The sequence below is a fragment of the Rutidosis leptorrhynchoides genome, chromosome 1 (genome assembly GCF_046630445.1).
Source record: "Rutidosis leptorrhynchoides isolate AG116_Rl617_1_P2 chromosome 1, CSIRO_AGI_Rlap_v1, whole genome shotgun sequence".
Lineage (NCBI taxonomy): Eukaryota > Viridiplantae > Streptophyta > Magnoliopsida > Asterales > Asteraceae > Rutidosis > Rutidosis leptorrhynchoides.
The window spans coordinates 682,932,717-682,957,884 of record NC_092333.1 but is presented as its reverse complement, the minus strand read 5'-3'; the positions used below and the strand labels follow the sequence as shown (position 1 = coordinate 682,957,884).

At 36.6% G+C, this 25,168-nt stretch overlaps 2 protein-coding genes and 1 long non-coding RNA gene across 3 annotated transcripts; 2 read left to right on the top strand and 1 right to left on the bottom strand.

Moving 5' to 3' along the window:
• The first annotated feature begins 4,089 nt into the window (after positions 1 to 4,089).
• LOC139886025 (uncharacterized) lies at positions 4,090 to 8,730 on the top strand. The gene is made up of 6 exons (XR_011772235.1): positions 4,090 to 4,293; positions 7,270 to 7,322; positions 7,483 to 7,593; positions 7,666 to 7,896; positions 7,970 to 8,056; positions 8,281 to 8,730. It is a non-coding gene; the product is annotated as an uncharacterized lncRNA (long non-coding RNA).
• A 1,188-nt stretch (positions 8,731 to 9,918) lies between these two features.
• LOC139852081 (uncharacterized) lies at positions 9,919 to 12,012 on the bottom strand. Its single transcript, XM_071841308.1, has 2 exons — positions 11,905 to 12,012; positions 9,919 to 10,833 (listed from the first exon to the last, which is right to left on the bottom strand). The coding sequence occupies exons 1-2, from the start codon at positions 12,010 to 12,012 to the stop codon at positions 9,919 to 9,921; spliced, it is 1,023 nt and encodes a 340-aa protein (XP_071697409.1).
• Positions 12,013 to 14,411: 2,399 nt separating this feature from the next.
• Positions 14,412 to 23,520, top strand: LOC139852074 (G-type lectin S-receptor-like serine/threonine-protein kinase At4g27290). Its single transcript, XM_071841298.1, has 3 exons — positions 14,412 to 14,780; positions 23,171 to 23,229; positions 23,466 to 23,520. Exons 1-3 carry the CDS (start codon positions 14,412 to 14,414, stop codon positions 23,518 to 23,520), a joined length of 483 nt encoding a protein of 160 aa, XP_071697399.1.
• The last annotated feature ends 1,648 nt before the right edge of the window (positions 23,521 to 25,168 follow it).

Genomic DNA, 25,168 nt, shown 5'->3' with positions numbered 1-25,168 from the left:
CGGAGTCGTCAAAAGTGCTACACCGACAAAAGACGCAACGACCTCGAATTTCAAGTCGGTGACCGAGTAATGTTAAAAGTCGCACCTTGGAAAGGTGTAATCCGTTTTGGGAAACGCGGGAAGCTAAATCCACGGTATATTGGTCCTTTCGAAATCTTGGAGCGTATTGGGACCGTTGCTTATCGTTTAGATCTTCCGCCTCAATTGAACTCCGTTCATCCTACCTTCCATGTATCTAACTTGAAAAAGTGTCTTGCCGAACCCGATATCGTCATCCCTCTCGAGGAACTTACTATTGATGATAAACTTCATTTTGTGGAAGAACCGGTTGAAATTGTGGACACCTCCGTCAAGACGTTGAAACAAAGCCAAATTCCGATTGTTAAAGTCTGTTGGAACGCTAAAAGGGGACCCGAGTTTACTTGGGAAAGTCAAGATCAAATGCAAAAGAAATACCCTCACTTGTTCCCGGTTCTGGAAACGCAAGATCCCGAGGAAGAAACAACGATTACTACGCCTGCTTAAATTTCGGGACGAAATTTCTTTTAAGGAGTAGGTAATGTAACATCCCGCCTTTTTCCGTTTACTTTTCCGTTTAGTTATTTAAAGTCCGTTATATGTTTATAACATCCCTCGTTAATACTCGTTTTAAAAATATCTCGTTTAGGTAATTCACGCACCCGCAACCGAACTCGAGGGACTAAAATCGCCAAAGTATCAAAGAGGTGACTAGCTTTTTGACAAGTCAACCCACCTCCCCATTTTCTTTTTCATTTCATTTCCATTATCATTAAATACTTTCCAAATTTCTCTCAAATCTTCAAACAAGGAATCATCATCTATTTTCAATCGATCAAGCTTCAATCCAAACAAATTACATATTTGGAATCATTGCAACTTCCTCTTCGATTCCATACCGATTTCATCAAGTTTAGGTAACTTTCTAAAATCACTAGATTTTGTGTTCTTGATATTTTGAACTTATAAAGTTGTTATTTAGTGTCTATGGCTCAAGTCTAACATGAATATATGATTTATATGCTCGATTTAGTTATTTGAAGTAACTAGCTTGAGTATGAACTTTGGTGTGTTTGATTTGGTGATTTGGTTACTTGAATGTTGTTAAATGTTATAAATGCATATATTAAATGTGTTCCTAGTATCACTAGCTTCAAATTGATGTGTAGGTTGCTTGAGAAAACTCCATAAACTTGATTAATGATTTTGGTGAATTTGGGTTAGGGTTTGATAAGCTTGAAATGGATATTTGATGCATTGAATACCTTGAATTATTGTTAGTAAGTAGTTAGTTGTCTTGTATGCTTGATTATCTACAAAACGGCGTGTTTTATGTGTGCATTAAATGCCCGAATCGTAAATGTGCACTCGTAAGATTTGAAGCATTAAATGTGTGCATTGATTGATCAATTGATTTGAAAAGTCGGTTATTGCAAATAATGTTTTTGGTTGGTGAAATGTATTTAGTTGTGTTCTTTGTCAAATTAGCTTTCCAACGATGTAAAATGCGTGTCGTAAGAGTTTACGGTTTGTGATTTATGTGAAAATGAAGTTTGATTTGAGACTTGGACAATTGAGACTGACCAGGTACCAGCACCCGTTGATCACCGCGGCGCGGCAATCCTGGGTCGCGGCGCGACATATAACGTGTTCAGGTTCTGACCTACATGTCAATTATATGAAAAATGTTTGGCACACTATGGACCTCCGATTCACATGAGACTTGTTCTAACATGCTTATATATGAATAACTAGCATAGAAAAATAGTTCGAGACCCGACCCGAACGTGTTGACTTTTTCGTTGACTTTGACCGACCGAAGTTCGACTTTTTGTCAAACTTAACCAAATGATTATGCAACCTTCCTAACTTGTTTCTATACTTGTATCTTGCATGAAACTTGACAATTTGATTCACATGCTACATAATCGAGTCATAACGAGCCATAGGACGAATTGAACTTCTTTGATCAAACATGATTATCAATATTGATACAACCTATTTGTTTAGGTCAAGACTAGCATTGTTGTTTGCACACGTCACTTGTCGAAATACTTATTTACTCTTGCGCTTAAGGTGAGATCATAGTCCCACTTTTTACTCTTTTGAACTTACTCTTGGGATGAGAAAACATAAACGCTTCTTTTAACTAAGTGAACACAAGTACATGAAAACAAACATTCTACATACGAGTTTAGAACAAAAATTCTCAATTCGATTATCATTAGTTACACTTGACCATGTAAGCGAGAACTTATGTTATATGGCTATATGGGTTTGACAAACCCTCATTCGGACGGTTCGCTACCGTTATTCGGATGAAATATATTTTCGGGAAACTGTGTATGTTCTAACACTATTGTGATGGGGTACTATTGAAGGAAACGTTAAGCCTTGATAATTGGGTGCTCGTGAATATTAACTTTTAGAATGTATTACTATTTATCAATGATGCAAATCTTGTGGTTCGACGTACTTTTACTCATTTACTTACTTAAACATATGATTTCACCAACGTTTTCGTTGACAGATTTCTATGTTTTTCTCAGGTCCTTGATCATTAGGTGATACATGCTTCCGCACATTTCTTTTTGATACTTGCTTTGGATGTCGAGTATACTTGCATATGTGGAGCATCTTTTGACTACTTTAAACTGCGTCGCACGTGTTTCATTTGTACTTTAAACATCGTTATGTACTAGTTATGGAAACTACTTTTGTAAACTTTGAAACATCCACACTTATGAAATGAATGCGACATATTTTCGGTCAAACTTTGTCTTAAGGACTTATGACCATGTAATGGGACCTACGTAGACGGCGACGTCAAACATGATTTGGTCGGGTCGCTACAGATGGTATCAGAGCATTGGTTGTAGGGATTTAGAGTTCATTGGTGTCAACCCCGAGTTATAGGGTACATTGGTGAGTCTAGACTACAACCGGCATATAGACTTGAAGTAGGAATTACTTGACTACTTGTGTATTTTAAGAAAACCCTAAAATCAGACTCAACATTCAGGCAACAGTGGTGTTCTTTCACCTCAAGCAAGTGACTGTATTTTCAGGTTATTCTCTTTCCTTTTTGTATTTTCCGGCGACGACACCGGACTTCTTTCGCTCGTTAGATCTTCTGCTTGTTTGAGTAAGAGCATATCTAATGACGATTTGAGTAGATCTGCTCGTTTGACCGGTGCTGACCACCGAGAAAGTTCAGCGAGAAGACCAAGGAGTACTTTGACCGACGTTTTATTTGATTTGAGCGTAGCGGGTCGAGATCGTCACCCGGCTGACTAATCACCACCACCACCACCGCACCAGTCACAACCACTACACCCTAAATTTGTAAGATTTCTTTTCTAACTTTTTTCTTCGATTTAATATTTCTAGGGTTTTATGTTTAAATATTTTGTTTTTTACAAGATCTCTGTTGTTGGAGTTGGTTAATGTTCTTGGCGACGCTAGTAACAGAATTTTAATGCTTTGATCTATTAGTAATACGTGTCTGATTTAGTTATTTGTGGTGTCTTTGAAGTTTGAAGTTTACATAGAAGATAGGACCATATAAAAGTAATTTTTCTATTTAAAATGTTTAGTTACAGAACTTACTTTTTGTTATAAAATGGTGTAACTTTTATAAAACATGAGTTTTTCATTTTGTCATCATATTTGGCTTGGTGGTTGTGGCTGTATTAAAAAAAAAAAAAAAAATGCTATATGACTTGAGGCTTCAAGGATCTATTTAACTTAAACATCTCTTCTCTTTCACACATAAGTTTCCCCTTTCTTTGGAACCCTAATTAGGCTAATCCTGCCCCAACTAATTTTAACCCAAAAATACCTTTAACTTTGACGCCTTATTATTTTTTTGTTTTTATTATTTATTTTTATTTTTTTAACTAACATTTGTGTTGTAGACCGACAAGAATACACAAATTTTAATGACTCCTACAATAAAATCTACCACACTACATCTATTTTCTATTTATATATAACATTAATTGTTCCCACTACCATCAAATATCACCATCACACACAAATGCTTTTTTGGCATTTTTTTAAACCATGTAAATGTAATTTTGTTGTATTTTCTGTTATAAACTGACCCTTTATATCTTATAAATAAACTGACCCTTTATATCTGTTGTGTGCTAAATTTATTCTAGTGAAATGAGGTATGCTAAGATACATAAAGCGAAGCTTGCATGGCATCTGATTCAACATCATCATACCGCAAGAACAATGAATATGACGTGTTTTTGAGCTTTATAATAGGTATTTTTTATATAGATGTACATATATATACACACACATACTAATATTTATATATACACACACATACTTATACATACATATACATACTTATACATACATACATACGTACATATACATACGTACATGTGTATATATGTGTGTGTGCGTCTATATATATATATATATATATATATATATATATATATATATATATATATATATATATATATATATATATAGGGGCAGGATCAATGGGGAAGTAACCAATCGGGGGGAAGCGGGGGAAGCAAAAAAAAAAAATTCCGTTTTTTTTGAATTTTTTTTTCCGGCATCAAGATCACACAAAAATATGAACATTTAGAAGAGACACTTCGCGATGAATGTTATTATTTAGGCGGGAAAACGATCGACAAAAATAACATTCAAGATAATATTGTCCGTGAAGAATATGAACGTTTTTTTTCATGTTTTGTGAAGTAAAATTTAGCCCGATTTAGAGTTTAGGGTTTAGGGTTTGGTGTTTTGGGTTTATTCCATAAACCCAAAACACCAAACCCTAAACCCTAAACTCTAAACCGTTCGTGTTAAAAACTCAATCTAAATCCTAAATCTAAACCCTAAATCTAAACCATAAACCCTAAATTTCTAAACCCTAATATCTAAACCCTATAAACCCTAATATCTAAACCCCAATAGCTAAACCCCAATAGCTAAAATCTCAAAATACGCTCGAAAAACACGATAATTGTTATATATTACTTCTTCGAGCGTTTTCCCGTCAAAATAAAAACATTTATCACAAAGTGTCTCTACTAAATGTTCATATTTTCATCTCATCTATAATGTTCGTGAACAAAGTTTTTTCAAAAAACGAAGAAAAAAAAGTTTTTGCTTCCCCCCGCTTCTCCTGAATGGTTACTTCCCTCTTGATCCTACCACTATATATATATATATATATATATATATATATATATATATATATATATATATATATATATATATATATATATATATATAGGCAGGATCAATGGGGAAGTAACCAATCGGGGGAAAGCAAAAAAAAAAATTTCGTTTTTTTGAATTTTTTTTTTCCGGCATCAAGATCACACGAAAATATGAATATTTAGAAGAGACACTTCGTGATGATTGTTATTATTTAGGCGGAAAAACGATCGACAAAAATAACATTCAAGATAATATTGTTCGTGAAGAATATGAACGTTTTTTTTTTCATGTTTTGTGAAGCAAAATTTAGCCCGATTTAGAGTTTAGGGTTTGGTGTTTTGGGTTTATTCCATAAACCCAAAACACCAAACCCTAAACCCTAAACTCTAAACCGTTCGTGTTAAAAACTCAATCAAAATCCTAAATCTAAACCCTAAATCTAAACCCTAAACCCTAAATTTCTAAACCCTAATATCTAAACCCTATAAACCCTAATATCTAAACCCTAATATCTAAACCCCAATAGCTAAAACCTCAACATACGCTCGAAAAACACGATAATTGTTATATATTACTTCTTCGAGCGTTTTCCCGCCAAAATAAAAACATTTATCACAAAGTGTCTCTACTAAATGTTCATATTTTCATTCCATCTATAATGTTCGTGAACAAAGTTTTTTCAAAAAACGAAAAAAAAAAAGTTTTTGCTTCCCCCGCTTCCCTCGATTGGTTACTTCCCTCTTGATCCTACCACAATATATGATCCTACCACTATATATATATATATATATATATATATATATATATATATATATATATATATATATATATATATATATATATATATATATATATATATATATATATATATATATATATTCGCTAGTTTTGACATATTTTTGTTGTATCTTGAGGTTTCTAGTTTGTTTAATTCTTGTTAACATAATGACTACTATGGAAACTTAGTGATATCATAAAAGAGTGGATCTCTCTGTAGTCGTATTAGAGTTGGCTCATAAAACATAGCTTTTTTATTTATTTAGGGTAAATGATGATAAAATGAGTACGAGTCAAGTGATGTAACCGATTCGTTTGAAACGAAAAACGTTGATATTCGTAGAGCCCCTAATTGTTATGAAAGGGATGAGAAAGAGAGATGTTGTTCTTGCTTTTCATGAGTTTGAGGAGAATTGTGAGGAAATTGATATTGTATATCAATCTGCCCTGGATCAGATACCAAATGGGCTTGTTGAGTATCTCTCAATGAATTATGTTGATTTTGAGAATCTATACATTGGCGATACAGATGGCAAGAGGCTTCACTTTGAGAAACAAGTTACAAAGTATTCTCAAAATTACGATTTTTGGTTTGATTATATCAAACTTAAAGAACAGGTTGGTAACCTACGTAGAATCAGAGGTATATACGAGATTGTGAATCTTCCGCGAGTTGTGGAGAAGATACACTTGCAGAGATACATATCTCTGGATAAAGTATGTTTATTTGGGGAGTTGACTGCAAAAGACATTTGAAGAACAAAGAACGTGTATAATTAGTATCTCAAAAGAAATTTAAGTTAGTAAGGGTTTAATAGTCTAAAAATATATATTTAGTGGTGTATGGTATGGTTTTAGAAGGGCCAAAACAGAATCACAATGAACATTAGCAACACTAGCAGCCTGAGATGGGCCATAACCCAGGCCCAACATTAGAAAGTCCCAAAACAGAATCACAATGTGAGTAGTTAGACGGGTAGTACTTCATAGCAACTAGTGGTTTATAACATGTGACGTTGCTAATTAGTATGAATAATTAATAGTAATTGATATTGCTATATTAATAATTATTTAATATTAGTAGTAGTCATGAAATTAAATGAAAACTTCAAGATGTAATCATTTAATTAAACCCAAATTATTCAAACCAACATCAAACGAAATGAAACCAAAGGACAGTTGCCACTTAAAAAAATATTGTTCAACTTTAAAAATAAAAATGATGATTTAAGTAAAAAATAACTTATAGCATTCGTTTCTTCTACTGATTTACAGGGAATAGCTATCCTTGTGAAGAATATTCTGTTGAATGCGACGCGCGATCATCTGTAAGTCCCCTAAAAAGGCCGGAAATAATTCTTTGAATGAATTATGTAGATAATTATAATTAATTCTTTAAGAAGTAATTTGGTCTTATATCTTTATAGAATAGAATATGATTTCTTTCGGATAACATTTTAAACTTTTAAATTCGGGTTCACATGACAGGTCATGCTATTTTAGCATGTATGGATAGGTTCAAAGCATTCACTTCACACAATACGATGGTACATCCGGTGTGCCATAATGGAGATGTGTGATGATTATTCAGTCATGAAAGTGTGCTCACTGATTGTTTTTCACTTTATAATCATTTATTTTTAAATCTAATCTCATTACCTTTTTTCTTAGGTCCTTCAAAATAAGCAAAACCAAGTTCTGCCGGATCTCTCTCAGTGAAAATAATACTTAGGGTAAATTTATTTAATAATAATTTAAAACTTGGAGATAATAAACTACTAACATAACTTTATTAGGTGTCATGCTCATTTGGGCGTGTATCGTAGGGGAGCACACAAGATTTGGTACAACATACCGTTCAACGTATTACGAGGCAAAGAGGAGGATGATTACAAAAAGGAAGTAAGTATCTCAAGACGTCAATAATTTTTTTGAAGAAGTGGATGACTATATTTTATTAACATATCTTATGTAGGTGTACGTGTATCTAGAATGAATATATTCTATCACATCCCCGTACAGAGATTCAATTTACGGAGTTTCAATTTTCGGAACACTCGAGGTATTCAAATTGAAAACATGTTACGGCACACAAATTTGATTACAACAATAAGTGCAAGATTTGTTTTTTTAGGGTGTGTTTGCATATACAATTACAAATTTGAATACAACACTTAAGTATATAGTTTTTTTTATGAAATTTCTATTTACAATTATTATGTTAAGAGTGTTGATTATTTTAAGTTCGTAACTTGATCTATTTGTTTAAAACCTCTGAATGTTTAGTATGGCAAAGATCCGCTTTCGGAAAAAGAATGACAAAAGGAGGTTCCTGGAAGACAATCCTACAACTGCGTTTGAACATTTTAAGAAAAATGTTAATGACAACCACAACGGTTGTCATTAAGAGTTAAATTGGTGTAAAATATAGTGTGGTACATGTATTAGTTATTTTCTAGGAGGTGCATGATTGTTCTAATAGTATGGCAAAGATTTACTTTCGGAAAGAAAATGACAAAAAGAGGTTCATGGAAGACAATCCTACCACTACGTTTGAATATCTTAAGAGTTAAATTGATGCAAAATATAGTGGTACATGGAGTAGTTATTTTCTAGGAGGTGGGTGATTGGTTTATTACTTTTCAAGTATTTATATGTGAAGATTTGGGATTCAATTCAAGATTATGATTTGTTACTTTTGGTTTAATTATCATTATCATAGAAATTAAAGCATGATTTCCGTTAGTATCTCTTGTTTGAATTCTTATTTGTTTACAATGATTGGCTAATTCCCTTTTGTGTTTGCATAGATGCAAAACTCTTAGTATTGATTGTTAATTTTTAAATTACATGTTGATGTTGATTTAAGTGTTAATTTTATGCTCAACCTAAAGATCCATTGTTATATAAGTTTGATGCTATATTCTAATCACATGAATCATTGAGTTGTTAACTTGAGTTAATTGCAATATATGATTTGTGCTTCGACATGTTAGTAATCGAGGCAATTATGTAGTAATATTTAGGAGACTAATATATGAACACGGTTGATGATTACACTTGTATAGTCATCTAGTTGCATTTGGGAGAACATCGTAACTTGAGTTTTCATGAGAGTAAAAACCAAGTTGAGTCATATTTTTGAGTAATTGAATATAGGTTGATTAATAGAAGATTGACGAGAGTTAGATCACTTCTGTTGATTAAGACCTTGGTGTATATCCACGGGTAATCATAAGGTTATATATCATATTAACATTGTAATCACGCTTACTAACAATTTTTGCTAAGAGGATTAAATCTAAGCAAATGCATTATTTTATAACATTGTAATCTTCTTACCTCCATTGAATTATTTTATAATTTGTTTCTTGCTTTAATCAAATCATAATCATATATACAAAACTCCTCTTTAGTTTAATTAGCAGTAATTCCATACACGCTCCCTGTGGATGAATTAAACTTGATTTTGACTAGCTACATGTGATTCGGAATAGTTGTCCGTTTGTGTGTGGATAAATCAATAGTTTTGTCTCAATTTTTTTTAGCTTTGTTTCACACTATCAGGTATACCAGCTTAGGGCATGCTGTAACGACTCCACGGCACTAACTCTGGAGAAAAATGTATACATCTTTTGTAGATCTTGAATTCGATTACCATCCATCAACATTGTGAAACCTTGGATTTAGTTAAAACGTACTTTAACTGCTATATTATTAAATTAATAAAAAGTGGTATGGTATTTTGGAAAGGAAGTAGGCGATTCATCTTCTTCACTCCAATTCGTCTTCTTTTTTTTTTTTTTTTGAGCAAAGGAAATATTATATTAAAAAGGCCAGGATATTCCCAAAGAGCCCAAATACAAACACAATGACCCAACACCAAACAACACAAAATACAAGAAGACAAAAACACCCCAACACTTATACAAACTTAAACCGATTGTTAACCCATTTCATATTCCATAAATCTGCAACTTTCCTAATAGCACTTGAGTTCTTGACTGTAAGAGAGAGCAGCTTCCATCGAATGTAATTCTGGACATCTTCACCCACCTTTAATGCTTCCTTCTTCTGGTGACGAAATAACCTAGCATTCCTTTCACGCCATACAAAATACACACAAGCAGCTATTACAAGCCTGTTAACTATATTCCATATGTTCTTAGTAAATGGGTAAACTGCCATCCTTTGCACAATGCTGTCCAGACTATACGGCAGACCTCTAAAAATTAATTTGGCCTTAATATCTTTCCATACACAGCTACTAAACTCACATTGAAAAAATAGATGATTAATTGAATCATTAGTTTTTTCACATAAAGGGCATAACAGCGGCACTTGAGGCATCCATGATTTCATTTTATCTTGAGTGTAAAGCCTATGAAGAGTAGCCAACCACATAATAAAAGCATGTTTTGGCTCTAGCCCCTTAAACCATATGACATGATGCCACCCAACCTTGACTCTATTACTCCTTAAATCCCTCCAAACCTGCTGAGTAGAATAATTAACAACACTGCCATCATTTTTCTTCCATTTATAACTACCATTGTCAATAACCACATGATTCTGAATTTTATTTCTCATATCTAGGATACATTTCCAACCCCAACTATCATTGCATTTGTAAACTGCATCCCATATGCTACCACCCTTTAACTTCTCCAAATTGACCCACTTACTCCAAAGGGTATCTTTATGAGCAAACACCCTCCACAGGTTTTTAACCAATAAAGTTTCATTCCATTCCCTAAGAGGTTTAACACCCAAACCCCCTTCAATTCTCTTCGGCGGGTGCAAGCGCTGGGAGAGGTCCTCCTTTCTTTCAATGGCTTCCTGTAACGATCACATAAACACTGCGAAAATCACAACCTCAATTTTTATCACAAACTTTCCTCCTGCCTTTGGAATCAATGATTTACGAGATTTATGGAAGCAGCACGAGACGATCTTAGACATCTATATCGCTAGAAAACTATTGAAACAAGGGTGCCGATTTGCTTCTGCAAGGTTGCGTGACCGCTTTAGAACAAAGATTATCGCCAATTTGGGCCGGGAATTACCATCTGTTTGCTGCTAAAGCCAGATTTAACCGCGATGATTTGAATTTAAGATTGAAATCTCCTCCAGGTAAGGAATCGTTGTTTTATATTCACCCCACTAGGGTTCCAAATTTTCAATAATTCCCTCCTTTGAATCATAATTGTACGCTTCTGCTATATGAATGGGTTAATCGTGTTCCCTTAAAACCTCCTATGCTAAAGATTCTGACTATTAAAGAGGATGAACTAACCGCTGAAAAAGATGCACCACTACTTCTGTTTTTAAAGATTAAAGAACCTATGCTGATCCCGTATTTAAAATGTATTTATTATGTAGAAGGCTTCCAAGACATAGAAATTCATCATCTTGATGGATCGTGGATTGACGTGGTATTCCCAAATATTTGCTCGATGGAAAAATTCAAGTGCAATGCAGCGATTCTTTCCTATATTGAGTAATATAAGGCATTTGATGGAAACTTTGTCGTCCACGAACGAGCTGTATGGATTGACATTACAGGCTTACAGACATGTGCATGGACCGATGCAATTTATAAAAAAATTGCAGCCTCTTTTGGTTATAAATCGTTCCTCTTGAATTCGAATGGTCAATCTGGGAGTGGGAAACTCTGCATCATCACTCCTCGCTTAGATTACATTCACAATGTTGTGTCGGTGAAAATCAGAAATAACATGTTTAAAGTCTTGGTAAGAGAATCCTCAAACTGGAATGTTAAAATTTTGGACTTAGAATGTGATGACATAAGTGATGATGAAAGTGAAGATGTTGTTTCTTCAAATGGATCAAAAAACAAAGTGAAGTGGATCCACATGATATATTGGAACCCTTGGTGGAAAATCACACCTCACCTTTAGAGGACAAAGGAAACAATGGAAACAACGAATCACCTCCTAAACACCAAAAGGCAGACTCAACAAATTCAAGTGAAGGTCTTTGTTTAGAACACTCCATTAGCATTCTTGGTATCCAGGAAACAAAGTTTTCTTCTTTATGCCACTTTGCAATAAAGGAAATGTGGGGGTAATTACAACTTTAATGTAGCTTCTTCTTCGGCTTCGGGTTGCTCTGGTGGCATCGTTGGCGTATGGGATCCTAAAGTTTTTTACTTCCAAGCGTGTAATCTCATTTAAAACATGTTAATTGTTGAAGGGTACTTCGTAGATAATTCTTCAAGTGTCTTCATCATGAATATATACGCCCCACAAACACGTACAGCAAAGAGGAGATTGTGGACTTATATCTGAAATTTTGTTTCTAATAATGTTAGCGAGTTTATTATCTTCGGTGATTTCAATTCTGTTAGATTTCCACATGAACGGTTCGGAACCAGATTATGTCCTGCAGAGACAAGTGAATATAACTCTTTTATATCCTATTGCAACCTTGTTGACATTCCATTGGGGGGTAGATCGTTTACCCGCTTCAATAAAACCTTCACTCAAAGATCATTAATAGACAGATACCTTGTTTAGGATGGTATTTTGAACATGTTCCCTTCTCTTTCGGGCTACATTTTGTCCAACATTTGGTCTGATCACTGTCCAATTATTCTTCGACATAATTACTCCCGTCGTCCTTGAACTTATACCCAAATTACACGCGTCGTCCTTGAAACTTTTTTTGAACTCACGTCGTCACTCAACTTTCAAAAAATAACGTATGTCGTCCTTCCGTCTCATTACCGTCTAAATTAACCGTTAACTTGAAGCATGTGAGGGTAGTTTAGTCTTCTTATTACTTTTTTATTAAATAATTTAATTTATTTTTTGTTTCTTTTTTGTTTCTTTTTTCTATTCTAAGATCCATTTCACCTGGGTCACTTTTCATCTTCATCCTTAACTCCACTTTTCATGTTCATCCTTAAATCAGTTTACACAAATCATGTAAACACAATTTCCCTTTTTGTTTTCATTTTCTTTTCTCTTTTATAGTCATTTTCTAACCTAACACACCCATAGACAATTATTCCCAAATCTCGTTCTATATCATATGCATCGATTTCCACCACAGTCATGACTTCGATTTCCAGATCTCGTTGTGACGAAGGCCATGGTGGTTGAAGACACCGCCGTAACCATCGCCGTAACCACCACCTTCAATTCGTATATGCGTTTTTTTTTTGTTGGTGTTTGTGGGTTTAGATCCAAACCCCAACACACTCAAATAAGTAAATTGATTCCAGATCTTGAAATATCATTATTGTTGCTAATGGATCTGCAAATCAATTACTCCGTACAAATCAAGATGGTGAACGTTGAATTAAACCCATTGTCATCTTCATCTATCATCTTGTCATCGTCGATCGATTCCGCTCATGAACTACGCACGTGACCGGTATATGAATCATAGATTTTGATAAAATATGAACCCGATTCAATTAATTTAATTGACCGTGAACGCTCATGAACTACGCACGTGACCACTCATGAACTAGTAGCATTGATATGATTTAATTAAAATATGAATCAGAGAGAGATCGGTATATGAATCAGAGATTTTGATTTTTAGTTTTTTTTGTGTGATGATGTTTAAGAGCATGTTACAAGGAGTTTAATGGTGGTGCAATGGATAAGAGAAAAGTGGATAAGATGAGTGAAGGGAAAAGAAAAAAGAAAAAAGAAAAAAGAAAAGAAAAATTATTAGAGAATGGGGGACATATTTAGGGCGGTTGAGATATTTAAATGGGTAAAAGATGGAAAAAGACAGAAATACCCCCACGTGCTACGCACATGATGCAGGTTAACGGGGCATTTGAACGGCATGTTGACAGAAGGATGACGGGAGTGATTTACAGATAGTTTAGTGACGACGTAAGTTCAAAAAAAGTTCCAAGGACGACGCGTGTGATTTGGGTATAAGTTCAAGGACGACGGGAGTAATTATGTCATTATTCTTCAGAATGCAAAACTGGATTATGGATCTATTCCTTTTAAACTGTTCCACTCATGGTTCCAATTAGACAACTTCCACTGGCTAACAAATTTGGTGTGCTAAAGCTCGTTCGTAATTCTACTCCAGCTTTTATTGTCGAAGATAGTTTAAATAATAAGATATGGTCTTCTTCTTCTTATTCTAATACGTCGAACAAAGTTGCACTGTATCGCCCTGTTTTACAACTGTTAGATTCTGGAAATCTTGTTCTGAAAGATGAAAAGGACGATATTAACCCTGGAAGTTTTTACTGGCAGAGTTTTTTTAATTATCTGGGTGATACGCAAACTTGGGAGAAATTTTGAAACCGGTTTGGAGACATATGTCGTCATGGAAGAACGTAAATGATCCGTCACCAGGTGATTATACTCAACACTGTGATCCCACTGGAATCATGAAACGGTCTTGCATTTAGTGGAATGCCATATTCAAGTCCTGCAAGTGACGTTAGTTATACGTTCAAAGTAGTTTTTGATGAGACACAAGTTTATTACATATTTAACTTTATTCGTAAAGACACGACTTTATCAAAGCTTACTGTTATTCCTGGTGGAATTGCGCAATGTTCATGGGTTACACAAACACAGGATCCAAGTGTTTTTTATTCTGTACCTGTCGATCATTGTGATAGCTATGCGTTATGTGGTGCTTATAGTACGTGTAGTATGTTATGCGTTTGTTTGGACAAGTTTGTTCCTCGTAACCAAACTGAATGGGCGGTTAATGACGGGTCTAGTGGATGTGTAAGGATGAAAAGTTTGGACTTTAAAAGTGATGGCTTTCGCAAGGTAACAACAATATCCAAGCTGACGTTAAAGTGTCTTTATCCTTTAGGACTGATATTGCTCAATTACATCATATATATCTATCGCAATATCACTAAAAATACTCTATATTCGAAGATAATGAAGAAGATCTACAAGGGATATGTCAAGATGCGCGAATTTGTATCGGAAGAGTAGTTTGCAAAGAATTTCGATGATTTATGACATCGGTTGATCCCGATACGAGTTAGTATCAAGATAGCGCTTTAAAATGATATAACAAAGCCTCCGATATGTGAGAGTTCGTCCAAATGAGCTAATATTAAAGAGAAAACGAAACAGTGCCTTAAAACCCACCAGGACGCCGTCTAGCTATCCGGGACGCCGTCCTGGCCTTCGCAAAGGGACGCCGTCTTTCAAGTTGGGACGCCGTCTTGATCATTAAACCGGGACGCCGTCCTGCCTTTTAGGACGCCGTCCCAAAGTAGGTGTACCCGATTTATCTGCTTTTTACCTAATTTCTCCACCTTAAAATGTCATTTTGGGGACTGTTTCATAAGAGTTACGTACAGAGAGTTTGAGAGACGATTTTCAGGAGCATCTTGGAGAATTCCATCCTCTTTGAAGAGGGCAAAGATCAAAGCATCATCCATCAACATCTTCTTCATCCAAGAACTCTTGTTCTTGTAGGTTATATACTTGTTCTCAGAAATGATTTCAGTTTATAATTTGAGTGAATTGTTGTCTGTTACAATGATTATTGGCTAGTTTCATTAATGTTTGTCTAGATTAATAACCAAGGTATTGGATGTAATCTTATTGATTGAATGTATTATGTGTGTTAGATTGAAGCTTGAATAGAGAACCATGCTTATTGTTGTTAGAACCATTTGTATCTAGTTAATTGATATGTTGTTGATAAAGAGAACTCTTGTTGATGTATCATATTGATTTACAATCAACTTGTCTTAGATTGATTGTTTGCTAAACCGGACCAAGGGGGTAAACTAGATTAAAACGGTTATACAAAATAGGAATGAATTGTGTAGAGCGAACGCAAAGGCAATTGTTATTCAAGTCTTTAATCTTGTTGATCAACTAGTCACAAACGAAAAGGTCTAAGTTATAGGGAACCCTCGCTTAGTAATTCTAGTTTGAGTACTTGCTAAAGAGAACTCTTGGCGAGTCGATTTAGGTGATTAGCATGCTTATAGTTATTTGATTACAAATACAAGAACTATAGTGAAAAGGGAACCCTTGAGCTTGTTATTGTATTTGCGTGTTTATCCGAGAGAACTCTTAGTAAAACCTATTAGATAACTACACACATAATCATTCAATCAGGGCTTAATATCTAATTTACATCCAATACCGAGGGTAAAATATCTAGATGAACATTTCCTCTCTTTGATTTAATTCAAAACTATCTTACTTGCTTATTTGTATTTATTTGCATCTTATAAACCAAAAGACTAAAAATATTGTTTTTACATTTAACCTTCTTTGATTTGGCTAAATCGTTAAAACAGCCACAAAATATAAAACTTGTACTTTTAACTTTAATTACTTAGTTAATCATAATATAGTTGCTAATTCTAGTTTGACTGATATAACTGTCCTTGGAACGATACACGGATTTTACCATTATCTATACTACTACACGATCGGGTACACTGCCCGTTAGTGTGTAGCAATCTTTAAAACCGGTATTTTCCATAAGATAAATTATAGACACGATTTCGCACATCAAGTTTTTGGCGCCGCTGCCGGGGACAGTTTTGTGTCAAAATAGGATTATTAACTAATTTGTGATTAAGTAGTTTCTTAATTATTTTTAAATTATTAATAGTTTTTGATTTTTAATTTTGTAGAATCGGTATGTGTGATAGTTTTTGTTAGTTGTGTGATTGGCAGATTATAGGTTGCATATGCCACATACCCGAAGTTCAGAATCTCCATTATTTACACCATTGACAGAACCGGATAGAAAGCTTGGTAGAATTCCAAAAGAAGTGTTTGATATTTTTGAATCTTCATCAAAGCAGGAAACTTTTGATTCAGAATCAAGTACCACCAAGCCTAGATATTCAGACTTTGGTAAACCAGTTCAACCACCAAATTTTGAAATGGAAGGAGAAAGACCGTTGGTACCAAGACAATCAATGGCAGACAGGATGAAAGCGACGCGAACCGGACAAGGTAGTGCTATTACTCCGCTCACGGGTGAGGTAAATTTTGAAATTAAAGGACCTATTCTTCAAATGATTAATAATAGGTGTCAATTTAGTGGCGGTCCTAATGAAGACGCAAACGAACATATTCGTCTCTTTGAAGAGATATGTCTTCTTTTCAAATTAAAACCAGAAACTGACCAGGCTATATTTCTAAGACTTTTCCCGTGGACACTCCACGGGGAAGCAAGAAGTTGGTTAGATTCATTAGCCGAGGCTACGATAAGAACATGGGATAGTATGATGGAAAAATTTCTTAAGAAATATTTTCCAGCATCTAAATCAGCGAGACTCCAACAGGAGATTACCCAGTTCTGTCAAAAGCCTATGGAAACCTTGTACGAAGCATGGAATAGATTTTCCAAAATGCTTAGAGGTTGTCCAAACCATGGTTTGGATACCTTTCAACAGGTTCAAATCTTCTATAAGGGTTGCGAAGTTGCAACCCGAATTTCCATTGATCAAGCATCCGGAGGTTCAATTATGGACAAAACCGAGCAAGAGGCTTATGAGATAATCGATAAATTAGCCGATTATTCTCATGAGTGGCATCAAGAACGCCCAATTACTCGAAATGCTCAAGTCCAAAGCGCCGGTGCTTATGATGACTTCAGCTCCCTAGGTGTAAAAATAGACGGTGTTGTCCGAAACATGGACAAAATCACAAAAGAAATCCATAGTATGAAAGTAGGTTGTGAATACTGTGGTGGTCTACACTTAGGTAAAGATTGTGATGCCGGGTTAACCATGGCTCAAAAAGAAGAGGTGGCTTTTATAAGCCAAAGAAATAATAACCAGTTTCAGGGTAGAGCCCAATTTAACCGTAACTTTAACAACCCCTACAACCCTCAAGGTCAAAATTCTAATTTTCAACAAGGGTCAAGTAGTGGGTTCCAACAACAAACTCCGGGTTATTATCAAAAACCCCAACAGGAAGAGAAAAAGTCAAATTTAGAGAGTATGTTGGAAAAGTTAATAGCATCACAAACTCAGCTGGTCACAAACATTAATCAAACCAACGAGAAAAACGAACATCAGTTTCGTAACCAACAAGCATCAATCCAAAACTTGGAAAAACAAATGAGTGGTTTAGCCAATTTACTGAGTGAGAGAAAACCCGGTAGTTTACCGGGCGATACCAGCAAGAACCCCAGAAATGAGCACGCCAATGTTATCACCACACGAAGTGGTTTGGCGTATGATGCTCCACAAATGCTCGAAAAATCTGATTTTAGCGTTCCGTTGAACCAAAACGATGAACCGGTTAAGGAGCCGGAAAAAGTGGTTGAAAAGGAAGTACTGGAAAAACCCGTAGAGAAACCATATCAACCACCGCTCCCATTCCCCAGAAAACAACAACAAGAAAGGTTGGAAGCCGAAAGGCTAAAATTTCTAGATATGTTTAAACAGATAAACATAAACATGCCTTTTATTGATGTTATCTCAGGAATGCCAAAGTATGCTAAGTTCCTAAAAGACTTACTTACTAACCGAAAGAAGATGGAAAGCGTTTCATCAGTAACTTTAAATGCTAGATGTTCCGCGCTGGTGTCTAACACACTTCCTGAAAAGCTTCAAGATCCGGGTAGTTTTACTATTCCATGTCTAATGGGTGACCTTGATTGCATGAGGGCATTAGCCGATTTGGGGGCTAGTATCAATTTAATGCCCTATTCAATTTACCTTAAGTTAGCCCCTGGGGAACTCAAAACCACACGAATGGCTATTCAACTAGCTGATCGCTCTATAAAATTCCCTCGAGGAATAATAGAGAATTTGTTAGTTAAGACCGGAAATCTGATCTTTCCGGCTGACTTTGTGGTTTTAGACATGGAAGTTGATGAGAGAATACCAATTATTTTGGGTAGGCCATTTTTAAATACTGCTCGATGTGTCATTGATGTTTATGACCAGCAGTTGACCCTGAGAATTGGTGAAGCTATTGCGACTTTTGCAATTGACAAGTCCTTGAAATATCCCGAATCTTCGGATGATACTTGTTATTTTATGCAAGGCATAGATTCGCATTATGAGTTCTTGCAGGAATCTCCCGAATCGGATGAAACAGGTGTATACGATTTGGCAATTGGAGATGATGAATTCACTGAAGAAGAAATGGATGTGATGGCCACATTTTTGATGGCCAATGAGTGTGAACCAACTGATGAGGAAATAGAAACCCTGAGTAAGGATAGCGAGTACCGGAGTCGATCCTCAATTGAGGAACCTCCCATTTTGGAGCTTAAACCGCTCCCTGATCATCTTGAGTACGCTTTCCTTCAGGAAGATTCAAAACTTCCGGTAATTATTTCCTCACTTCTCTCTCAAAATGAGAAAGAACGTCTTGTTTCCTTGTTACAGGCCCACAAACCGGCCATTGCATGGAAAATCCATGATATAAAAGGAATTAGTCCTTCTTATTGCACGCACAAGATCTTAATGGAAGAAAATTCCAAACCAGTGGTGCAACGTCAAAGAAGACTAAATCCTCATATGCAAGACGTTGTAAAGAAGGAAATCATTAAATTGCTAGATGCGGGTCTAATCTACCCGATTTCAGACAGTCCGTGGATAAGCCCGATTCATTGTGTTCCTAAAAAGGGTGGTATAACTGTTACCACCAATGATAAGGACGAGCTTATCACGACACGAACTGTTACGGGGTGGCGGGTTTGTATAGATTATCGAAAGTTAAACGAAGCCACAAGAAAAGACCATTTTCCTCTACCATTTATTGATCAAATGTTAGAGAGACTTGCAGGAAATAGCTTTTATTGTTTCCTAGATGGTTTTTCGGGGTACTTTCAAATTCCCATCTCCCCCGAAGACCAAGAAAAGACTACCTTCACGTGTCCCTATGGCACATTCTCATATCGCCGAATGCCCTTTGGTTTATGTAATGCTCCTGCGACATTCCAAAGGTGTATGATGGCCATTTTCCACGATATGATTGAGGATTGCATGGAAGTGTTCATGGACGACTTTTCAGTCTTCGGTGACACTTTTGATTCATGCCTTCTAAATTTGGAGAAAATGCTAATCAGGTGTGAGAAGTCGAACTTAGTGCTGAATTGGGAGAAATGCCACTTTATGGTTAAAGAGGGCATTGTCTTAGGGCACAAAATCTCAAGTGTTGGTATTCAGGTGGATCCAGCAAAGGTTGACGTCATCGCCAACCTTCCACCTCCTTCAAACGTAAAGGGTGTGAGAAGTTTTCTTGGGCATGCCGGGTTCTACCGGCGATTTGTTAAGGATTTTTCAAAAATTGCAACGCCATTAAATAAACTTCTTGAAAAAGATGCACCCTTTGTTTTCACAAGTGAATGCACTAAGGCATTCAAAATTTTAAAAGAAAAACTTGTCAACGCACCAATAATCATAGCTCCAAATTGGTCATTACCATTCGAGCTAATGTGCGATGCATCGGATTTTGCGGTTGGTTCAGTTTTGGGCCAACGGGTTGAGAAACATTTTCAACCCATTTATTATGCGAGCAAGACTTTACAAGGAGCCCAATTAAATTACACAACAACCGAAAAAGAGCTCCTTGCGATCGTCTTTTCCTTTGACAAATTCCGATCTTATCTTGTCCTATCAAAGACTGTTGTCTTCACTGATCATTCGGCATTAAAATATCTTTTCTCTAAGCCGGATGCAAAACCTCGATTGTTAAGGTGGGTCTTGCTTTTGCAAGAATTTGATATCGAGATTAAGGACAAGAAAGGTGCAGAAAATCTTGCAGCGGACCATCTTTCTAGACTCGAAAATCCCAATCTTGAAGTACTCCATGAATCGAGTATTAAAGATGATTTTCCCGGAGAATTCCTAATGAGAGTAGAGAAGGTGGAGGATCCGTGGTTTGTTGACTTCGCCAATTACATTGTTGGAGGGTACCTAGAAACTGGTTGGTCACATCAGAAAAGAAAGAAATTCTTTAGTGACCTAAAGTACTATTTTTGGGAAGACCCTTATTTATTCAGGCGATGTGCGGATGGAATTATTCGCAGGTGTGTTGCGGGGAAAGAATGCACCGAAATTCTGCTTGACTGTCACCGTGGTCCAACAGGTGGGCACTTTGGTCCCCAAATTACGGGGAAGAAAGTTTACGAGGCCGGTTTCTATTGGCCTACAATATTCAAAGATGCCTACGCTGTTTGCAAGGCTTGTGACGCGTGCCAACGGGCGGGTCAAATAACCAAACGGGATGAAATGCCTCAACAAAGCATCCAAGTATGCGAGGTGTTCGATGTTTGGGGAATTGACTTTATGGGCCCCTTTCCAAAATCTCACTCTTATCTCTACATACTTGTCGCCATCGATTATGTGTCAAAATGGGCAGAGGCAAAGCCTCTCCAACAATTGATGGCCGAGTAGTAGTAAATTTTTTGATGGAGCTTTTCTCTAGATTTGGCACGCCTAAAGCTCTAATAAGTGACCGAGGCACCCACTTTTGCAATAAGCAAATGGAAAAGGTGTTGAAAAGATATGGAGTAATCCATAAAATTTCGACATCCTATCATCCTCAGACGAGTGGGCAAGTAGAGAACACCAACAGGTCGTTAAAACGCATACTAGAAAAGACCGTTGGTGCTAATCCAAAAGAGTGGTCCAACAAGTTATATGATGCATTGTGGGCATTTCGCACGGCCTACAAAACACCGATTGGAACTACTCCTTTCCGTATGGTATACGGAAAAGCATGCCATCTCCCGTTGGAGATTGAACATAAAGCTCATTGGGCATTAAGGGCATGCAACTTGGATTACAAAGAAGCGGGTCGGTTACGTTTGACCCAATTGAATGAATTAGACGAGTTGAGGCTTGAAGCCTATGACAACTCTCTAATTTACAAGGAAAAGACGAAACAATGGCACGACAAACGGTTGAAACACCCGAAAGAATTCATGGAAGGAGACCGTGTCCTTGTTTATAACTCTCGTTTTAAGTTATCGCCAGGAAAGCTAAAGTCCCGATGGACGGGACCATATGTGGTTAAAAGAGTGTACCCTTATGGTACAATTGAAATAGTGAACTGGAAAGGCGATACTTTTAAAGTGAATGGCCACCGGGTCAAACACTACGTTGATGGTCCCCTGGAAATTGAGGATGAGGTTAGCCTCAACTTCAACAAAAACGCTTAAATCAAAACGGGGACGAGTTGGGTGAACGACTCGTAAAAACTGGTTCACCATTGTAATTAGGTTTGTATTGTGTGTGCTATAAATTTTTGTTTGGTACAAAACGATTACCGTATGACCTCGAAACGCGAACGACTCGAAAATTCAGATCAGTGGGTTTTAGTGTTACGGGACGCCGTCCCATTTGGCCTAGACGACGTCCCAATATGCAGACCGAGACGCCGTCCCGACCGGCAAGACGCCGTCCCACTTAAAAGAGCAAGACGCCGTCTTAATTTGCTCGACGCCGTCCCAACATACTAATCGAGACGCCGTCCTCCACTCCGAGACGACGTCCCGAACCCCAAGTCAGAAAAAAAAATTACGCGTTTTATACCCTTTCCACTTATTTTTCATCCACAAAAACACACTCTTATCTCTTTCTCTCTGCCCTAACCCGAACCAAACCTCAAGAACCCTAATTTTTACATCAAATTCGTGATTTCCTCTTCAATTTCAAGCCTCTAATCATGAACTTCTGGGTATGGATTCTACATTTCTTCACTTTTCTTTATCAATTACTTACATTGTATGTTTATATATATCAATTGGTTAAAGAATAGTGTGGGGTGTTTGATTTGCTTGATTATTGTAAAGATTAACATGCCTTAGATTGTTTAAATTGCCCTAATGTGTTTATTTTGCAAGGATTACATGTTCTTTAGGGTTTGTTCATGATGCTAGGGTTTGTAAAATTTAAATCCGAATTTGAGATGTTCAATTCATGATGTTGGGTTTATGTTTGATGTTTATGATTATTGTGAAGTATATGATTGTGTTGGTGATATTGATGACAATTTGGCCGGGTCAATTTTGAATGATAGTAAAATTCTAAGCATATTATTGATTTGTAATGAACTTTTGAAGTATGTATGCTTGTTTTTCACATGTATGGGCCTGTTGAATCAATTTAATAGAATGGAATGCCATAATGTATGTTGTTGTAAGGTCATTTGAGCTAAAAATTGTGAAAAATTGTATTATGATTTGTGTTGAATATGTTTAGAATACAAAGTTAAATGCTATGACCTATGACACAACATACTTTAATCTTTTAAGTCCTATGTTTGTGTTACATTGTGATGTTATGATTTTCATTTTTGAAAGTGTGTTAATGAATTCAAGTTGACTTTGGTTGACTCTGGTATAAACTTGTGAACGTGCACTTTTGTGAAAATGAATCATACTACTTTTGAACTAGGAATTGAGTGATTGATCTCTCCTGCTATTCGGTTATATTTTGGCTAACATTAACACAACGGTTTCTATGTTCTTTTGGTTTTGTGTTTAATGTTTTGCAGGGACAAACAAGCAGGGGAGGACCGGCACCTAAAAGGGGAAGACCATCAGGTTTAGCTCCACCAAGACAACCACCACCACCACAAGAACAACCTCATTCATCATCTTCTTCGGGAGAAGAAGAAGGGGAGGATCTCAATGATCCTAGGGTTTGGTTAAATCAGGTACAGAATGACGATGACTACACCGAAACCTTTGAAAGAATAAACCGCAGGCCCATTAATGCTACTTGGTATTTCATTTGGGGGCCATTAGAGGAGGCGGGCATGCGCCGACATGTTACTAATCTACTCGCCATTCCATACAATAGAGTAGTAGCCCACGCCTGGGAACATCTTTTTAGCATCAATGAACCAATCTACCCGGTGCTTCTTAAAGAATTCTACTCTACAATGCGGTTTAGCAATGTAGCCGATTATTTATCCGCTGAGTTTCTACGGTTTCGTCTTGGAGGCCAAGACAGGGGTTTGAGCAGTTTTCAAGTGTGTAGAATTTTGGGTATTTTTGAGGAACTCACCGACACACAGTTAGGTGAGTACTTGAGGGCTTCGGATTACGTTGGCCGACATCAGTTTGACGATACCTCTTATTGGCGCCGAATCTGTAAGCCAAATATTGCGCCGGCCCATTTTCGATCGAGCAAACACCGGTACAATGAAATCGCAGCCCGAGACGATAAGCTGCTTCACCGACTCATTGCATGTACTTTTAATGCAAGGATAGAGGGTAATGAGAAGGTGAAAACCTTAGATTTGTGGATTATGGATCAGATCAAGCGGGGGGCCTATACCGATATTCCTGGGTTAATCGGTAACTATTTTCTTTCCATTGCTACCGAGACGCGGGTACGGAAGCCACTTTTGGGGGGGCACTACATAACCCGATTTGCCCGACACTTTAACATTGATTTCGACAGATTACAGGAATTACCGAGTATAATGAAACCTTTGAAAAAGGTTTTTTATATTAATGCCGAAATCCTTATGAAAGACGCAAATGGGCATTTGGTCCCCTTTGTGGCAGCCGGTGCAGGTGGCGCGAGTGGTAGTGGTGTTCAACAGGAACAGGAGCAGGAAGAGGAGGCTGAAATGGAGGCCCAAACTAATGTTAATTTGCAGGTTTCGTGGCAACCGTCCCAAGAGAATTGGGACAGTTTGGTTGGTAGTGTTAACAACATGCGATTGAGCCCGAATGAACAAAGGAGGCACAACCAACAAATGTGGGATAGTCAGGAAAGAATGGAGCGACGACAGATCGCTCAAGTACATGATCAGGGGTGGAACAGTTATGGTATTGATTGGAATAACCATAACTCTGAGCTATTTTATTCTAACCCTGAACAGTACTACGGTACCACACGTCTGACGCCACAGTATTACACGGATCCGGAACACCCACCTCCACCTCATCCGATTTATAACTCCTCAGCTGCGATGCAGGAAGCTCGGGAAAGATTTGAGAGAGAGTATCCACATGGGCACCCGTACCGCGATGGTTCGGGTAATTATTTCTTTCCATACGGTAACTAGGCCTGCGTGCCTATTTGATCTTTTTGTACCTTGTTTGAGACTTTTTATTTGTGTGATGTATTTGGATACATTTATGGTTTGTAATAATTATACTAATGTGTGGTTTGATTAAACGGATGTGGTTGAATAAACACCGTTATTTTTATATGCTTTGTGTGGTTTGTTTATTTTTTGCA